General features: G+C 51.3%; 1 protein-coding gene across 1 annotated transcript; it reads left to right on the top strand.

Moving 5' to 3' along the window:
- Window positions 1–7,840: 7,840 nt before the first annotated feature.
- Window positions 7,841–11,248, top strand: LOC116204334 (the record flags this gene model as incomplete). The annotated part of the gene is made up of 1 exon (XM_031536423.1): window positions 7,841–11,248. A coding segment is annotated over one exon (3,408 nt), but the record flags the coding sequence as incomplete, so codon positions are not given.
- Between the last annotated feature and the right edge of the window lie 6,110 nt (window positions 11,249–17,358).

Here is a 17,358-nt window from a genome sequence, read left to right as displayed (position 1 = left end):
TTTTGTACGAATTGGTAATAAACCGGTAACACGCGTTGATAGGTTGCAAACATGCGTTTGTGCCCTCCTCAAAACTTGCAAAGTTTTATAAAACTCGAGACACGTAGTTCGATGTGACATGGATGTCTAGGAAGGACTTGCGCGTCTTGACTCGAGGCCTCACCTGATTTCAGGAAACTCAGGTCGGGACGTGGAAGTTCTTCTTAGATCACTTCCGGATAGATTAACCGATCTTTTGGCTCTTTTAGGGTTCTTGACAACCCTGGAAGGTCCAGGGGATCGGTTAGCGCCGGTCACAGGCCGAGATGGCCCGCACCGCGTAATTTCTCTTTCCCGAAAAACAATTTTTATCTCAAGGGCAAAATCGTCTATTTGCAACCTAGCGACACCCCCCCTAGGGTTAGAATAAGAGAAACATGCGGTATCAGGGTAGGGATGGGCTACCTATCTAGGCGCAGGTTCATCTGCATAGCCCGCCCTATCCGACCGATGAGTTTTTGTTATTCTAGCATAGTCTCGGGTAGTTAGTTCGGGAGGATTGGCTCAAAATATAAATACCGGATTAATTATATACTTGGCTAAGACAAAATGGGCAATAGTGGGATAGGCACTAGATTTTAGGATGTACAGGTGGAATCAATGTTCGGTAATAACCTGTAACAACCGTAGTGTCACAACATAGAACAATTCTAAAAGCAATCCACAAACACAAGATTTGACAATGGACGTCACGTACGTCAAGTCCTTGAAAATAATGCCAAATGCGAAATACCTTCCCGAGGCGATCCTTGATCGTTTCACACCTTGTACCCACTTTGTTTGCTTTAGGGTAGGATTTGTATGACAAGATACCCCGGTTAATAATTGGTTAATTAACGTAAATTCGGCAACAATAAAACCCCATTTTTTGTTTATTTATGTCCGCTTGTTAACATTCTTGCACTTGTTTGCTATGTGGATCGAGCCCGATCCTTCAGGGCACGATTCATAGGGGGTCCAACGCCCCAATCGTAGATCACGGGGTTCAATTCCCCTAACACTGAGCGCGCATCTTAATTTCAATTTCGGTCTTTTCAAACCACACGGTGAGCACGAGTGGAATAATAACCGAATGCAATTCGACCGGGATTCAGTTGTTGTAACTTGTATTTTATTTATTTGAGAGGACAATGTAAGGATTTATATTGTACATTCATTCATGTAAGAATCCCGGTCGGAGAGTGGACGGTCGGAGTGTTCCTTCGAATTTACGGTGTCAAAACGCGTAAGATGAGCGGAACTTAATTAAGTGGTAATTAAATTAAAAATGGTAAGCCTAGACAAGCTAGAGTACCGATAGGGCATGCGAGATATAGGCTCGCATGTAATAGAACCCCCGAATTCGGAACCTTGGGTTTCGTAGACCATATGCCTTAGCAATTAGGTGTACCCTGTACCCCTAGACCCGGGTAACTTGCCGGCCCTCGACCTTCGGGTCGTAAAATGGCAAGTGGCGACTCCTTCTCACGTGCGTCCGTCGCGCGTCCCCGGGAAGGTGGACACTCCCAAGCCGCGTTGCATAGGCGCGCGCATTCCGTGCCCCGACGAGACGAAATTCGGGTGCGCACAGCTTGGCGACTCCACTGGGGACACTTAGAGGGTTCGGGCTCGTTCCCGCTTGTTTGTTTGCTTGTTTATTTACCGCTTTCCGCATTTCCCGCTTATCTACTTAACGCACTTTTATTTCCCGCACATGCATTGCATATCATACTAGCTTCTAGGTACCTATGGGTCGCGTCCCACGACCGGTAATAGGAGCATAGGTTAAATAGGGGTTCCGAGTAAGGGTACGTCGCACGGTTGGACCGTCGATTAGGCCCCTAAAGATCCCCGCTCGATTTCAAGGAATTGACACCCTTGAGTCGGGAGCCCCCATCCTTACGTAGCACGGTCCCTGTAGCACTGAAACCATGCATTCTACAGGAGCTCCATGCCATCCTCCAACCTGGCTTCGACGAACAGTCCGTTGAGTCGGCCTGCATGCCACTTGAGTCTTTTCTATTTCGAGAGCGATGTACATGTACCATGTATCATGAATTAAGCCGTGGGCATTTACATTTTCGCAAGCATGCATCATGTAAATTTTCAAAATTAGGATGTCATTCCCATTGATGAGTCTTAAGTCGATCTTCCTTTCATCTTGGTAAGGGATGGCGCACTCATTCTCCTGTCCGCGCCTCGATAGAGTCACACCGCCACTCGAGGAGATTGCCCGCATATGGACAGCTTTACGCCCGGTCGACCGCCACTATATCGCTGCGTTCGTAGGAGATGTTCCCTTTTTGGCTACCCGACGTGTGGATTGGAATTTCCTCGAGGCCGCCATCGCATTCTGGAACCCAAGTCGTGCCGTCTTCGATATACAGGGTACCGAGCTCACGCCAACCATCGAGGAGTACCGGACACTCATCGGTCGGACTGCAGTTGTCCACGGCATTGTAGAACCCAACTTCCACACCACCCGACCAACCCTAGTCTCACGCCTACTCGGGGTTCCTACGACCCGTTTGAATGCTGAACTCGCATACTCCTGCAGCACGGAGATTGCAATCGAGAAACTCCTCCTTTTTATTGAGTCCCGAGCGCATAGGGTCCAGGGGGATTTTCTTCGAAAGGATTTGTGTCATGCTGTTCTATTGCTAATCTTTGGGACCCTCTTATTCCCTCGCTCGCATAGTCTCATCGATGCGGCCTTGGCCGGTGTTGTCCTCCAAGTGGTCGGAGGGCGCGGTTACGAGGTAGCCCTTGTGGGGGAGACCGTTCGGTCCCTCGACCGTGTTTTGAGAACACGCGACCGAAGAATAAGAGGATCCCCCATCCTCTTACAAATTTGGTTTCAAAGCCACGCAAACCCCTTCGGTCTAGTGCGCCCAGTTATGTATTTTAATGGTTCTGAGTCGATCATTTCTCGATTGTTGTCCCTCGTGCGCGTGGAAGAACGCAAGATTTCCGAGTGGATGAAAATTTTTCGCGAAATACCACCTAGGGGCTTTAAGTGGCGAGCCGCGTGGATGCCACCCGGACCCGCGGCCCTTAGGTGTTCTGATTTTAACGGAGTCCCACTCGTAAGTCATGCGGGGTCCACCACATATTTTCCGGCGCGAGTGATGAGGCAGTTTGGCAGCCTGCAGACAGTCCCCGAGGACACGGCACGGGCTAAATTCGAACACACTTGGCGGGAGGATCAGACATCCGTAGATCGCCAAAGAGACATCGAACGGGTTTTGGACGCGTGGCGAACCGTGGTCATTGAGCGTCCGTATTTCCCCGAGCATCCAACCCTTGAAGAACAGGATTTCCAGGCTACCGAGGAATATGTCCTCCGTTTCTATCGGTGGGGTCCTACAGCACACGAGGATTCCGCCGACTCTCCACGAGCTGAAGATAACGGACCAACGGGAGCGCCTCTCACCCCGAACGTGGCCATCCAAGCAGAGCTTGCTAACCTCAGGGCCGAGAGAGATCACCTTCGTCGGGAAGTCGCAGAGAAAGACGAGCAGCTTGTGGATCAGCGGCAATTACAGAGAGAGCTCGCCCAGGCCCGCGCCGAGCTGCAGAGGCGCGAGCAGAGCTGGTACGAGCGAATGTCGCCTTGGAGAGGTTCAGGAAGAGAGCCCGTGGAGGTCCACGCACCCCTTAGGATAGACGCCTCCACCAGGCCCTCACCTGAATCGGTGCTCTCCACGGCAACAGTCACTCGCACCCTGAGCGCGGTGGAAGAACGACTTAGGGCTTGTTTTTAATTGCATTGTATCTTAGAAACCTTTTGAATCAATGCGAGTGACAACATTAGTTTTCAAATCCATGCATCTCATGCACGTCATCCCCTTATTTATTATTTCACACGTTTTTTTATTTTTAGAACGTAACTCGTTTGCGTAGAAATTTACACACTTGTTAATACAGGTAACCATAACTGGCGCCGCACCGTTATCTCACTCGTCTGCAATCGAAGATGGCACAGAACAATCAGCTTGCTAGCTCCGAGGAGAACACTCCACCGACGCCGGTTTATTATCAACCGTCCATGACTCAAGCACTGCCACCACTAACTCCTGCAGGCGCACCCCCGGTACACTCGGGAGAAATCCCGCCACCAGTCCCAACATCGGAAGCCCAAGCACCGTCCACCTCTACAGAGGGTGCGGCCCGCATCGTCGCACTGGAAGGCGATATCTCCACATTAAGGGGCACGGTCAATCAGATGGCCGCCGACATGGCCGAGCTCATGGCCCTACTCAGAGCTCCAAACCACACCTCCTCGAACTCTACTCCGCCCCGGGGTACGGGCCAACAGTCGACCCAAAACCTTGGGTCCCGCCGACCCATGCTCCGGAAGGTATTGAAGCGCCTGCGATACACGCACCGGCGGGCCTCCCAGCTAACGTCCCTCCGCCATCGGTGACTCTCCCGGCAGCCATTCCTCTTCCACCGTCGAACCCGACTACTCTAGTACCGCCGCCGATGGCCATACCGGTTTACGCGGCTCCTCCGCCAATGGTCTTCCCGGCACAGAGCCCCCACGCTCCTGCTCACACAGCCGAGCCTGTCCCATTCCAAGCTCCACAACCCCACATCAGCTTTTCTTACCCAACTCTACCTCCCCTAAACATTCCCATCCCTGAACCGGGCACGCCAACCCAGGCTGTCCCCATAGCTCCACCGACAAACTTTCTCCCGGAAATGGGGACTGAGCAGGAGCAGAGATTGAAGAAGATGGAAGAGAACATCAAAGCCTTACAATCAGGTGGTCCTCGCCTCGATGCCGGCGATTGCGATTGGAGTCTTTTTCCGGGTATGCGGCTACCCCCGAAGATTAAGGTGCCTGAATTCCAAAGGTACCATGGCACTACCGACCCCCGTCACCATCTCCGTCACTACAGGGGAAAGATGCTGCAGTACTGGGACTACGAAGAGTTCGTCATCCACACGTTCCAGGACAGTTTGGCGGGAGCGGCTCTTGATTGGTACATGTCACTGAAAGCCGCGGATATCCCTACATGGACGGACCTTTCGGGCAAATTCATCGACCAGTACAAGTACTGTGCAGAAACGCCCCCGACCCTGTTGGAGCTCAGTACAATGGAGATGGCCGAGGATCAGGGCTTCGAGGCCTACGCAGTAAAGTGGAGGGCTAGAGCGGCGAAACATGTCCCCCCGATCAGTGAGGCGCAGCAGATCCAATTATTCCACTCTACCCTCAAAGGGGCCTACTACTTGCACCTGTTGGCTCACACGTCTTCGTTCTCCAACCTTATCGACGCCGGGAAGAGGCTTGATATCGGCGTTAAGCTCGGCAAGATAGAAGGACCGGCCGAGAAGAAAGAGGGAGAGTCCTCGAAGAAGGTTGCTACTGGGACACCCTCCGCGGGAAACAGGAGAGGAAAAGACGCGTCCGTCAATGCTGTTAACTCAGGGCGCCAAGTCCCCCAACAGTATTCCATCAATTACACGCCCGCACCACCGACCACTCAGGCGTATGCCCCACCTCCGGTGCATTATCAGCAGCAACTCCCAGCGCAACAAGTATATTATTCCGCCCCGCCGGCCTCCTTTCCGTTGCCGGCCCCGCACAATTACGTCCCTATTCCCCTCCGATCCAACAAAGCAGGCCTCCGGCTTCGAGAACTCCTCAGCCGGTGCAACGGGCTCCGGCCCCGCAGGACCAACAAAGCACTGCGCCGCGGCGCAGACAATTCACACCCCTTCCGGCCCCGCTCTCCCACATATACCGGCAACTCCTCGCAGGCAATAGGATTAAATCGTAGCGCCTAACCCCGATTTCGACCCCACCATTCAGGATCAGAGTCGGCACTGCGAGTACCATCAGGGCGCACCCGGTCACACCACCGACGATTGTTGGAAGCTGCGGGAGAAGATCCAAGCTATGATTGATGGCAAACAACTCACGTTCAACGCCATCAAATCTCCGAACGTGCAAGTTAATCCTCTTCCCGATCACGGGTCAAGCTCGGGACCCAGCATTAACATGATCAGTGTTTGCGCCATAGGGGAGTACGAGACCGGGCAGGAGCCATCCGCCCCGTTCGTAATCGAATATGTGCCTGCGGAAACCGGTATAGGGTACGCGGGGTTTGATGCCACGCCCGCCCCATTCGTGATAGATGTCCCCGCACGAGAGCCATATCAAGATAGCAAGGTTCCGTGGACCTACGAAGGGAGTGTCGGGAACCTCGAGCGTCAATTCAGCGTCATGGGCGTGACGCGCTCGGGACGAGTGTATGAAAACCCGGAGGTCGCGAACAAAGGAAAGGCGCCTGCTGCGACATTAGGGATCGCCCCGGAAGCTACGCCGATCCCACAAAAGAAGGTGACCGAAGAGGAAGCCGAGGCTTTTATGAAGATCATCAAGGCAAGCGAGTATAAGGTTGTTGAACAAATGGGCAAGTCCCGGCCCACATTTCACTACTCGCCCTTCTCTTAAGTTCGGAGCCACATCGTGAAGCGCTCCTGAAGGTCCTGACGGCGGCGCAGGTCCCCAAGGAGACGGCTCCAGATCTCATTGAAGAAACCGTTGGTTCGATATTCTCCAACAATATTTCATTCTCGGATGACGAGCTTCCCTCCGAAGGGTGCGCACACTCGCGGGCGTTGCACATCGTCTGTAAGTGCAATAACTTCGTGGTAGGCCGGGTCATGATCGACAATGGTTCGGCTCTCAATGTATGCCCTGTTTCCACCCTGAAGCAGATGAATGTGGATCTGAATCGTATTCGTCCAAGCAAGACAGCGGTTCGAGCCTTCGATGGCTCGCGGAGAGAGGTGAACGGAGAGATCGACCTTCTGATCGAGGTAGGTCCATGTTCATTCAATGTCACTTTTCAGGTGCTCGACATCCCCAATGCCTTCAGCTTGCTGCTCGGGAGGCCATGGATCCATTTTGCGGGCGCAGTCCCCTCCACCTTGCACCAAAAGCTTAAGTTCATCGTGGAAGAGCGACTCATCACGATCAAAGGTGAGGAGGACTATGCGATTTATAAGGAGACGGCTGTCCCCTACATCAGTATTGGGGACGATCAGAACCTCCCCTTCCATTCGTTCGACACCATCTCCGTCATCCGAGACTACGGAAAGGCCGGTCCGTCCCGCGCCGACCGCATGGTGGGCAAGATCTTGCTGCGCCATAACTACATTCCGGGTTCCGGACTCGGAGCACGTGGGCAAGGGATCAACCGCCCAATCGAGATCGAGGAGTACAAGAACAGGAGGGGACTCGGTTTTCGCCCTTCCTGCCACGAGATTGTTGAAGCCCGTAGAGGCAAGCACCTCCACCGTCTCGCAGCGTACTACGGGAAGATCAACAGGGGCACCCCAGTTCCGCCTCTCTCCCACTTCTTTTCAGGACCACGGCACATCGTCGGAGGTACTCTTGACGGCCCCTCCTCAGATTTAGACGACGCGCTTGTCGATCTGCCAGGCATATACGCCGTCACCGAGGAGACTCCTTCAGGGGTCTACATTCGCCTCGCGCAGGAGAATGAGGAGCTCAACAACTGGACCTCAGTCCCGCGCTACTCGGCTGTAATCGCCGATGTGTAAGGCTATCTTTGTAGACGATGTTTCCCGCGTGTCGGCAAAGTCATAAGCCACACGACGGAAGAGGGGTTTTTGTTATGGCATCAATATTCCCACCTTCAATGAAATCCCTACATGCATTTTTGAATTCTCGTGTCTCCTTCGTTTCCTTCTCTCTTACTCATTCGCAGCACTTTAAATATTTCTAAGATGACTCGTTTAAATTTCCAGGCTCCACTCGAATCCAAATCTTCGACGCGTCGATTCGAACCCATCCGAAGAACTCCTCGAAGAGCCCCAACCCATATACTTCGGGGAAGGGCTCGACGAGGACAGTCGAGTGCCTGAGATAGAGGAGAGTTTGCACCGCCTCGAGAACCGTCAACTCACCTCAGTTGAGCCAACAGAAGAAATCAACATAGGCACTGAAGAGGAGCCTCGCACGCTAAAGATCGGGACGGGCCTCGATCCAACACAACGAGCTCGGATGATCGATTTCCTGAAAGAGTACCAAGAGGTCTTTGCCTGGTCCTACGCCGACATGCCGGGCTTAGATCCGTCGATAGTCAAGCACTCTCTCCCACTCGATACAGAGAATTTCCCGCCCAAACGGCAACACCTACGGCGGCAGCGAGCCGGCCTTCTCCTCCGCATCAAGGAGGAGGTCGTCAAGCAGATAAATGCGGGATTCCTAGAAGTCTGCAATTACTCTGAATGGGTGGCAAACATCGTGCCCGTGGAGAAGAAGGACGGAAGGGTCAGGGTTTGCGTCGACTACCGGGACCTCAACAAGGCTAGTCCTAAAGACAACTTCCCTCTGCCTCACATCGACGTCTTGGTCGACAACACTGCGCGCCACAATCAGTTCTCCTTCATGGATGGCTTTTCGGGGTATAACCAAATCCGGATGGCCGAAGACGACAAGATCAAAACGACTTTCATCACGATGTGGGGCACATTTTGCTACAAGGTCATGCCCTTCGGGCTCAAAAATGCCGGGGCAACTTACCAACGGGCAATGGTTACGCTCTTCCACGACATGATGCATAAGGAGATCGAGGTCTACGTCGACGACATGATCGCAAAGTCCAAGGAGGGAGAGGATCACCTCGTCAATCTGAGGCGTCTCTTCGAACGTCTCAAGAAGTACAAGCTTAGGCTCAACCCGGCCAAGTGCACATTCGGCGCGAAATCCGGAAAACTGCTAGGATTTGTGGTCAGCGAACGAGGCATCGAGGTTGATCCTGACAAGGTGAAAGCGATTAGGGAGTTACCTCCGCCATCAACAGCGCGCGAGGTACGGAGCTTCTTAGGACGACTGAACTACATCGCGCGTTTCATCGCGAACTTATCAGATAAGTGTCAACCCCTCTTCCGGCTGCTTCGTAAAAATGCAGCAATTGAATGGGACGACGACTGTCAGAAGGCCTTTGACGATATTAAGACATACTTAGTTCAGTCGCCGGTGTTAGTCCCGCCCATACCAGGTCGACCTCTCATTCTTTACCTGACAGTGCGCCGGCAATCATTGGGGTGCATGTTGGGGCAAGAAGATGAGTCCACACGCGCAGAACATGCCATCTACTATCTGAGCAAGAAGTTTACTGAAGGGGAATCCAATTACCCGGAGATCGAGAAGATGTGCTGCGCACTGGTGTGGGTCATGCAGAGACTTCGACAGTACACTCTCTATCACACTATCCGCTTGCTGTCAAAAGCGGATCCCCTGAAATATCTACTTGGTAGCCCATCCTCCATGAGGAACATTGCAAAGTGGCGCTGTCAACTGACGGAGTACGACATCGAGTATGTGCCCCGCACATCAGTCAAGGGGCAAGCAATTGCAGACCATTTGGCAGAATTTCCCATCGAGGATGACACGCCGATCAACTCCGACTTTCCAGACGAAGGGATCCTCCGAGTAGATGAGGAGGAGGATGGGACCGTGTGGAAGATGTATTTCGATGGCGCGGTGAATTCCACCGGTTCTGGTATCGGCGCAGTGCTGATATCCCCGGACGGACGTTATTACCCGATTGCAGCAAAAGTTAATTTTCTCTGCACCAATAATGTGGCCGAATACGAGGCATGCATCCTTGGCTTGCAAGCAGCAATTGACTTCAAGGTGAAGGAGCTAGAAGTGTTCGGAGATTCAATGCTCACAATCTTCCAGACGTTAGGGCAATGGAAGACGAAAGACGCAAAGTTAGTACCATACCACGAGTATCTCGAGGAGTTAGCGGAGAACTTCAAGAAAATCTCGTTCACCTACACGCCACGTATCAAGAATCAGTTTGCAGATGCACTCGCGACACTGGCATCAATGGTGAGCATTACAAAAGAAAACCTCATCGAGCCACTTGAGATCGAGATTGCCAAAGGCCCGGCTTACTGCGACACAATCGAGGCGACCGATGAACAGCCATGGTACGAAGACATCAAACATTTTCTGCAAACCGGCCAATACCCGACATTTGCCAACCGTCGGGACCGGAAAACACTTAGGCGACTCGCAACGCATTACTTCCTGAGCGGAGAGACTCTCTACCGCCGTTCCTTCGACGCCACACTACTCCGGTGTGTTGACGAAAACGAGGCACAACGCCTCATGGGAGAGATACATGAAGGGAGCTGTGGACCCCACATGAGCGGTCTCATGCTCACCAAGAAACTCATGCGCCTAGGTTACTTTTGGTCCACCATGGAGGCCGACTGCGCCAAACACGTCAGACACTGCCACTTGTGCCAGGCCTATGCCGATCAGATCAAAGCACCCCCCAATGAGCTACGCCCGATGGCGGCCCCGTGGCCCTTTTCAATGTGGGGCATCGATGTGATCGGCCCTATCAATCCCAAAGCATCCAATGGACACATGTTCATTTTGGTGGCAATTGACTACTTCACCAAATGGATCGAGGCCATAACGCTCGCTTCGGTCACCGCAAATGCCGTGGCACGTTTCCTTAAGCGCGACATCATCGCCCGATATGGAGTCCCCGAGACAATCATCACCGACAATGCCAAGAACCTGAACAACAGGATCATCGATGACCTCTGTGAGCGATTCAAAATACACCATCGCAACTCTACGCCATACCGACCCCAAATGAACGGTGCGGTGGAAGCTGCGAACAAAAACATCAAGAGGATCATCGAGAAAATGACGGTGACCTACAAGGATTGGCACGAGATGCTCCCTTTTGCGCTCTTGGCATATCGAACGTCCATCCGCACTTCAACCGGGGCAACTCCGTATTCCCTAGTCTACGGCATGGAAGCAGTCCTCCCAATCGAAGTGGAGATTCCTTCCATGAGGATCCTCGCCGAGTCCAAGCTCGAAGAAGCAGAATGGGCGAAGCAGCGCTACGAGCAGCTCAATCTCATTGATGAGAAACGGCTAACAGCGCTCTGCCACGGTCAATGCTACCAACAAAGAATGGCTCGAGCGTTCAATGCAAGGGTTCACCACCGCGAATTCCGCCCCGGTGATCTCGTCCTACGAAAGGTCTTGCACATCACACCTGACTCTCGGGGCAAGTTTGCATACAAGTATGATGGACCTTTCGTCGTCAGGGAAGTCTTCTCCGGAGGGGCAATTATCTTAAGCGATATGGACGGGACCGAAAACGCGCTCCCGGTCAATGCCGATGCCCTTAAGAAGTACTACCCTTAATGGCCTCTTTGTCATCCGGCTGTTTCTTTGTGTTCCCGCGAGTTTCAGACCACCCTCCAGGCCCTTATCTTCCTCTGTCTTCCTTTGGGCTCTGTGCCATTTCACCTCACCACATTTTCTATTTATCACGCACGTGTCCTGTCCATTCAATTCTTCTCATCTAAGAATACTTCAGAGAGAAAAATAATAATTTTCCCGCTAGGTCGAAAACCTCCTTGAGGCGGCCTGGGCAAAAGTTAGGGAACGAGAGGCACGACTTAAAATCCCGCAAAGGGGAGTCGTGGCAAAAGGAGAGCACAAGTAAATTCCTTGCTAGGCTGAAAACCCGCAAAGGGCGGTCTAGGCAAAAGTTAGAGGAACCGAGAGGTGCGACCGGACCCGAACGTGGGCGATCGTAGCAAAAGGTGAGCACTCATGTGAGAAAAGTCAAATAAAATACCCCGCTAGGCCGTTACTCATCCTACGACCTAGACAAAAATTAGGGGCAATTGTCGGCTTAGCCACGAAAGAACAGCGGCACTTCGCGTGAAGCTACAGCTAGTAGTGGTTTGGCAGTCCTCGACGCAAGCAAACTCTCTTCGACTCTCCAGGCTCGAGACATGCCTCGAAATGGAGTCGAATCGTCGTATCCTTAATTTGGAGGATCCTAAAGATCCATCCCTTTACCTTTACTCAAAACTCTGCGGGCCATGCCCCACCTTGTAAAAAGCCTTTCTTTTAGTCAAGTACATGTCACATTCGGGGACACGGCCGCCCCTCAAATGGCCACTGTGTCCAAATCCCTGAAGCATCGCTACATAGATTTCCTTTGCACATCGTAATTCCAGCGGTATTGCGTGACTGACAACGACCGTTAGCCGCTATCCCTTGTGTGCAGGTGTGAGCATTCGGATCCTGAAAGGTGTCACTTCCTGACGGACTCATGTCTGCCTTATGCGACAAGACGAAATCCCAATCCGAGCGGATGACCCTCAAGGAGACACACAATGCCCAATCCTGCGACAAGCGACGAACAACGCTTACCACGGCACCGTCATAAGCACAATATGAACTCGAATTCAACGGATCATGGCCTTCGCCCTCCGGCGCCCTGCGTCGTCCCCCAACATTAGTCATTGCTTCTACATTCCATCTTTACTGCTTTTTGGGACTCTTTGTCCCCGGACTCCGTGTCCGCATTTACTGCTTTCCGGACTCCGCGTCCAGGACTCCGTGTCCATCTTTACTGCTTTAGGGACTCCGCGTCCCCGGAATCCGTGTCCGCATTTACTGCTTTAGGGACTCCGCGTCCCCGGACTCCGTGTCCGCATTTACTGCTTTCCGGACTCCGCGTCCAGGACTCCGTGTCCATCTTTACTGCTTTAGGGACTCCGCGTCCCCGGACTCCGTGTCCGCATTTACTGCTTTAGGGACTCCGCGTCCCCGGACTCCGTGTCCGCATTTACTGCTTTCCGGACTCCGCGTCCAGGACTCCGTGTCCATCTTTACTGCTTTAGGGACTCCGCGTCCCCGGACTCCGTGTCCGCATTTACTGCTTTAGGGACTCCGTGTCCGCATTTACTGCTTTCCGGACTCCGCGTCCAGGACTCCGTGTCCATCTTTACTGCTTTAGGGACTCCGCGTCCCCGGACTCCGTGTCCGCATTTACTGCTTTAGGGACTCCGCGTCCCCGGACTCCGTGTCCGCATTTACTGCTTTCCGGACTCCGCGTCCAGGACTCCGTGTCCATCTTTACTGCTTTAGGGACTCCGCGTCCCCGGACTCCGTGTCCGCATTTACTGCTTTAGGGACTCCGCGTCCCCGGACTCCGTGTCCGCATTTACTGCTTTCCGGACTCCGCGTCCAGGACTCCGTGTCCATCTTTACTGCTTTATGGACTCCGCGTCCCCGGAATCCGTGTCCGCATTTACTGCTTTAGGGACTCCGCGTCCCCGGACTCCGTGTCCGCATTTTACTGCTTTCCGGACTCCGCGTCCAGGACTCCGTGTCCATCTTTACTGCTTTAGGGACTCCGTGTCCGCATTTACTGCTTTAGGGGGTATCCGCGTCCCGGACTCCGTGCCCGCATTTACTGCTTTCCGGACTCCGCGTCCAGGACTCTGTGTCCATCTTTACTGCTTTAGGGACTCCGCGTCCCCGGACTCCGTGTCCGCATTTACTGCTTTAGGGACTCCGCGTCCCGGACTCCGTGTCCGCATTTACAGCTTTAGGGACTCCGCGTCCCCGGACTCCGTGTCCGCATTTACTGCTTTAGGGACTCCGCGTCCCCGGACTCCGTGTCCGCATTTACTGCTTTCCGGACTCCGCGTCCAGGACTCCGTGTCCATCTTTACTGCTTTAGGGACTCCGCGTCCTCGGACTCCGTGTCCGCATTTACTGCTTTAGAGACTCCGCGTACCCGGACTCCGTGTCCGCATTTACTGCTTTAGGGATTCCGCGTCCCCGGACTTCGTGTCCGCATTTATTGCTTTTCGAACTTTAGCCCTGCATTTGCTTTTTCAAGTTACAAATTCACACCGTATCATTTCCTTGCCATGAATCCTTTGTCTTTTTCCTCCCACAAACAGGTCCGTCGCATCTGGGAGAATGGCCAGGTGATCGTCAAGACCGAACGGGTGCTTCTCATAATCTTTGGCTGCACCCTCTATCCGAGCACGCAACCAAAGAGGGGCAAGCTGTCAGCACCCAATTTTGGTCCACCGGCTCCAGAGGGGCAAAATCGCCATTTTTACCACTCGTGAGGGAAATATTTCCGATTAATTACTCGAGTATTCACGACTTTTTAGGACATTTTTGGAAATAGCAATTTGCCTAATTTAACACTAATTTTATTTGGGACATTTTCGAACTTCGCGTACATCGACGTCAATTTTCAAAATTCGGGACAAAATTCGAGATTGAAAATAAATTCATCGCACAATATCGATCAGCGAATTTTTCTGAACACGATGGCAATCTCGAATTATTTTTTCGACGTCCGATCAAGAAGATGGAATTTTCAATTTATACGCGCGTTAAAAAAAAAAAAAAAAAAAAAGGTCAAACGGTCAAAGTCTGACAACTTTGACCGTTGACCAGGCCCCCCTCCCCCCATTTTCCTGTTCTTCTTCTTCATCGTTTCTTCTTCTTCCTTCTTCTTCTTTTTTCTTTTTCTTTTCTTTTCTTCTTCTTCTTCTCCTGGCAGGAACGGACCGGTCTCGGGACCTCTGCTGCCGCTGCGCCCGAGCCTGCCTGCCGCGCGCCATCCCCTATGCGCACGCGACTCCTCGAACACGCAAACGCACACACTCTCTCTCTCTCTCTCTCTCTCTCTCTCGGTTTAAAAGAAAAACCCGCAGCTGGAAAAAGGGGCTCACGGAAAAAAGACGGTCGGAGCTCACAGACGAAAAAATCCCGGGAGCTCATCGATTCTCCCGGAAAAATTTCCCCAGCCCACGCTCTCTCTCAGCTCGATAGCATCCGAACGGAACTCCCTCAGCTCACCCGAATCCCCCCACGGCTGAAACTTCCGAAAACTCCAGCTATCACACTGATTCTTCCAGAGCTCGATTTCCGGAATCTCCCTCAGCTCACACGCCCTCGGAAACCCGGAGTTCCTCGAGCTCGTGACCCCGTTAACTCCCTCGACCCCTTTGCTCTCGGTTTCCCGTACACTAACCTGGTCGATTTTATTTTTCGGGTTTCTCCAGAGACGCCGGCTCGGTCCAGCCATCCAGCTCGGCCCAGCAGCAGGCCCGTTCGGCCCGGTCCAGTCCGCCGACGCCCAGCCCAGCACCGACAGCCCAACTCGGCCCAACAACCCAATCGGCCCAGCCCAGATCTCAAGGGCCCAGTCCGGCCCAATCCTCCCTCAGCAGCCCAATTACCCGGCGAATTTTAATTTTTTTTTTAATTTTTTTTTCTTATTTTACAGATTCACCCCCAATCTCCCGAATTAGGTAAATCCCCAACTTAGTGGCATGTTTAGGACTCCGCTTCTGAATATTAATGCTTACTTGGATGAATATGATGTGAAATGAATATTATTGGGCTGTACGGGTGATCGGATTTGTCTCAAACTCGATTTTACAAACTTTTCGTTTTGTCTCATTTCAATACAGAGGACGCAATTTTTATTTTTCAGATCTGCCCTGAATTTTAAAATTGTTTCCAGTCAAGTCCCGGTTATTTTAATATCTTCATATCAGTCCTGAACTTTTCGAAAATTTTAAATCAGTCCCTGAACTTTTCGGAATCTCCAGATCAGTCCTGAACTTTTCGGAATTTTTAAAATCAGTCCCTAAACTTCTTGCAATTTTCAAATCAGTTCCTGAATTTTTCGGAATTTTCACATTAGTCCTGAACCTTTCGAATTTTCACATCAGTCCCTGAGCTTTTCGGAGTTTGCAAATCAGTCCCTCAACTTTCGGAATTTTCAAATCAGTCCTGAACATTTTTCAAAGACATCCAGCTCTTTCCTACTTGGATCACCGACCGACAGCGTGTGTGCCATGTTTAAATATTTTATTCTTGTGATTATATGTATACGGCATGACAACGTGTGTGCTTTTGCATGATTTTTCGCTTTCCATGAATCGGTGCCGTTTTATCGATTTCGTTGATATCGTGTTTGCGTGTATGTTTGTATGTGTTTCATGATCATGGCGGCACCGGTCATGTAAATTTGTATGTTCGTCGTGCTTGATGTGGTGGTATGCTCTTGATCTGTGCTTAAAATGCTTTATCGTTTAAATCGAAACCTCACATGAATCGGGTTAATCTTGCAAACTCGACCTAAAATTAATTTTTAAATCCTAAGGCGATCGGGAATTAGGATTCGCATCGGACGGTCCATCAATGATCGGTTCGATGGTCCGAAACCCGAATATTTAGAGCATTTGGCAAATATTAATTAATTTAATCAATGATTTCACTAACGGGGTAATTTGAAGTTCACACGATTAATTAATTCACTTGGCCCTAATAATTTTGTACGAATTGGTAATAAACCGGTAACACGCGTTGATAGGTTGCAAACATGCGTTTGTGCCCTCCTCAAAACTTGCAAAGTTTTATAAAACTCGAGACACGTAGTTCGATGTGACATGGATGTCTAGGAAGGACTTGCGCGTCTTGACTCGAGGCCTCACCTGATTTCAGGAAACTCAGGTCGGGACGTGGAAGTTCTTCTTAGATCACTTCCGGATAGATTAACCGATCTTTTGGCTCTTTTAGGGTTCTTGACAACCCTGGAAGGTCCAGGGGATCGGTTAGCGCCGGTCACAGGCCGAGATGGCCCGCACCGCGTAATTTCTCTTTCCCGAAAAACAATTTTTATCTCAAGGGCAAAATCGTCTATTTGCAACCTAGCGACACCCCCCTAGGGTTAGAATAAGAGAAACATGCGGTATCAGGGTAGGGATGGGCTACCTATCTAGGCGCAGGTTCATCTGCATAGCCCGCCCTATCCGACCGATGAGTTTTTGTTATTCTAGCATAGTCTCGGGTAGTTAGTTCGGGAGGATTGGCTCAAAATATAAATACCGGATTAATTATATACTTGGCTAAGACAAAATGGGCAATAGTGGGATAGGCACTAGATTTTAGGATGTACAGGTGGAATCAATGTTCGGTAATAACCTGTAACAACCGTAGTGTCACAACATAGAACAATTCTAAAAGCAATCCACAAACACAAGATTTGACAATGGACGTCACGTACGTCAAGTCCTTGAAAATAATGCCAAATGCGAAATACCTTCCCGAGGCGATCCTTGATCGTTTCACACCTTGTACCCACTTTGTTTGCTTTAGGGTAGGATTTGTATGACAAGATACCCCGGTTAATAATTGGTTAATTAATGTAAATTCGGCAACAATAAAACCCCATTTTTTGTTTATTTATGTCCGCTTGTTAACATTCTTGCACTTGTTTGCTATGTGGATCGAGCCCGATCCTTCAGGGCACGATTCATAGGGGGTCCAACGCCCCAATCGTAGATCACGGGGTTCAATTCCCCTAACACTGAGCGCGCATCTTAATTTCAATTTCGGTCTTTTCAAACCACACGGTGAGCACGAGTGGAATAATAACCGAATGCAATTCGACCGGGATTCAGTTGTTGTAACTT

The sequence above is a fragment of the Punica granatum genome, chromosome 4, assembly GCF_007655135.1.
Source record: "Punica granatum isolate Tunisia-2019 chromosome 4, ASM765513v2, whole genome shotgun sequence".
In the NCBI taxonomy this organism is placed as follows: Eukaryota; Viridiplantae; Streptophyta; class Magnoliopsida; order Myrtales; family Lythraceae; genus Punica; species Punica granatum.
This window is presented reverse-complemented; position numbering and strand designations above follow the sequence as displayed.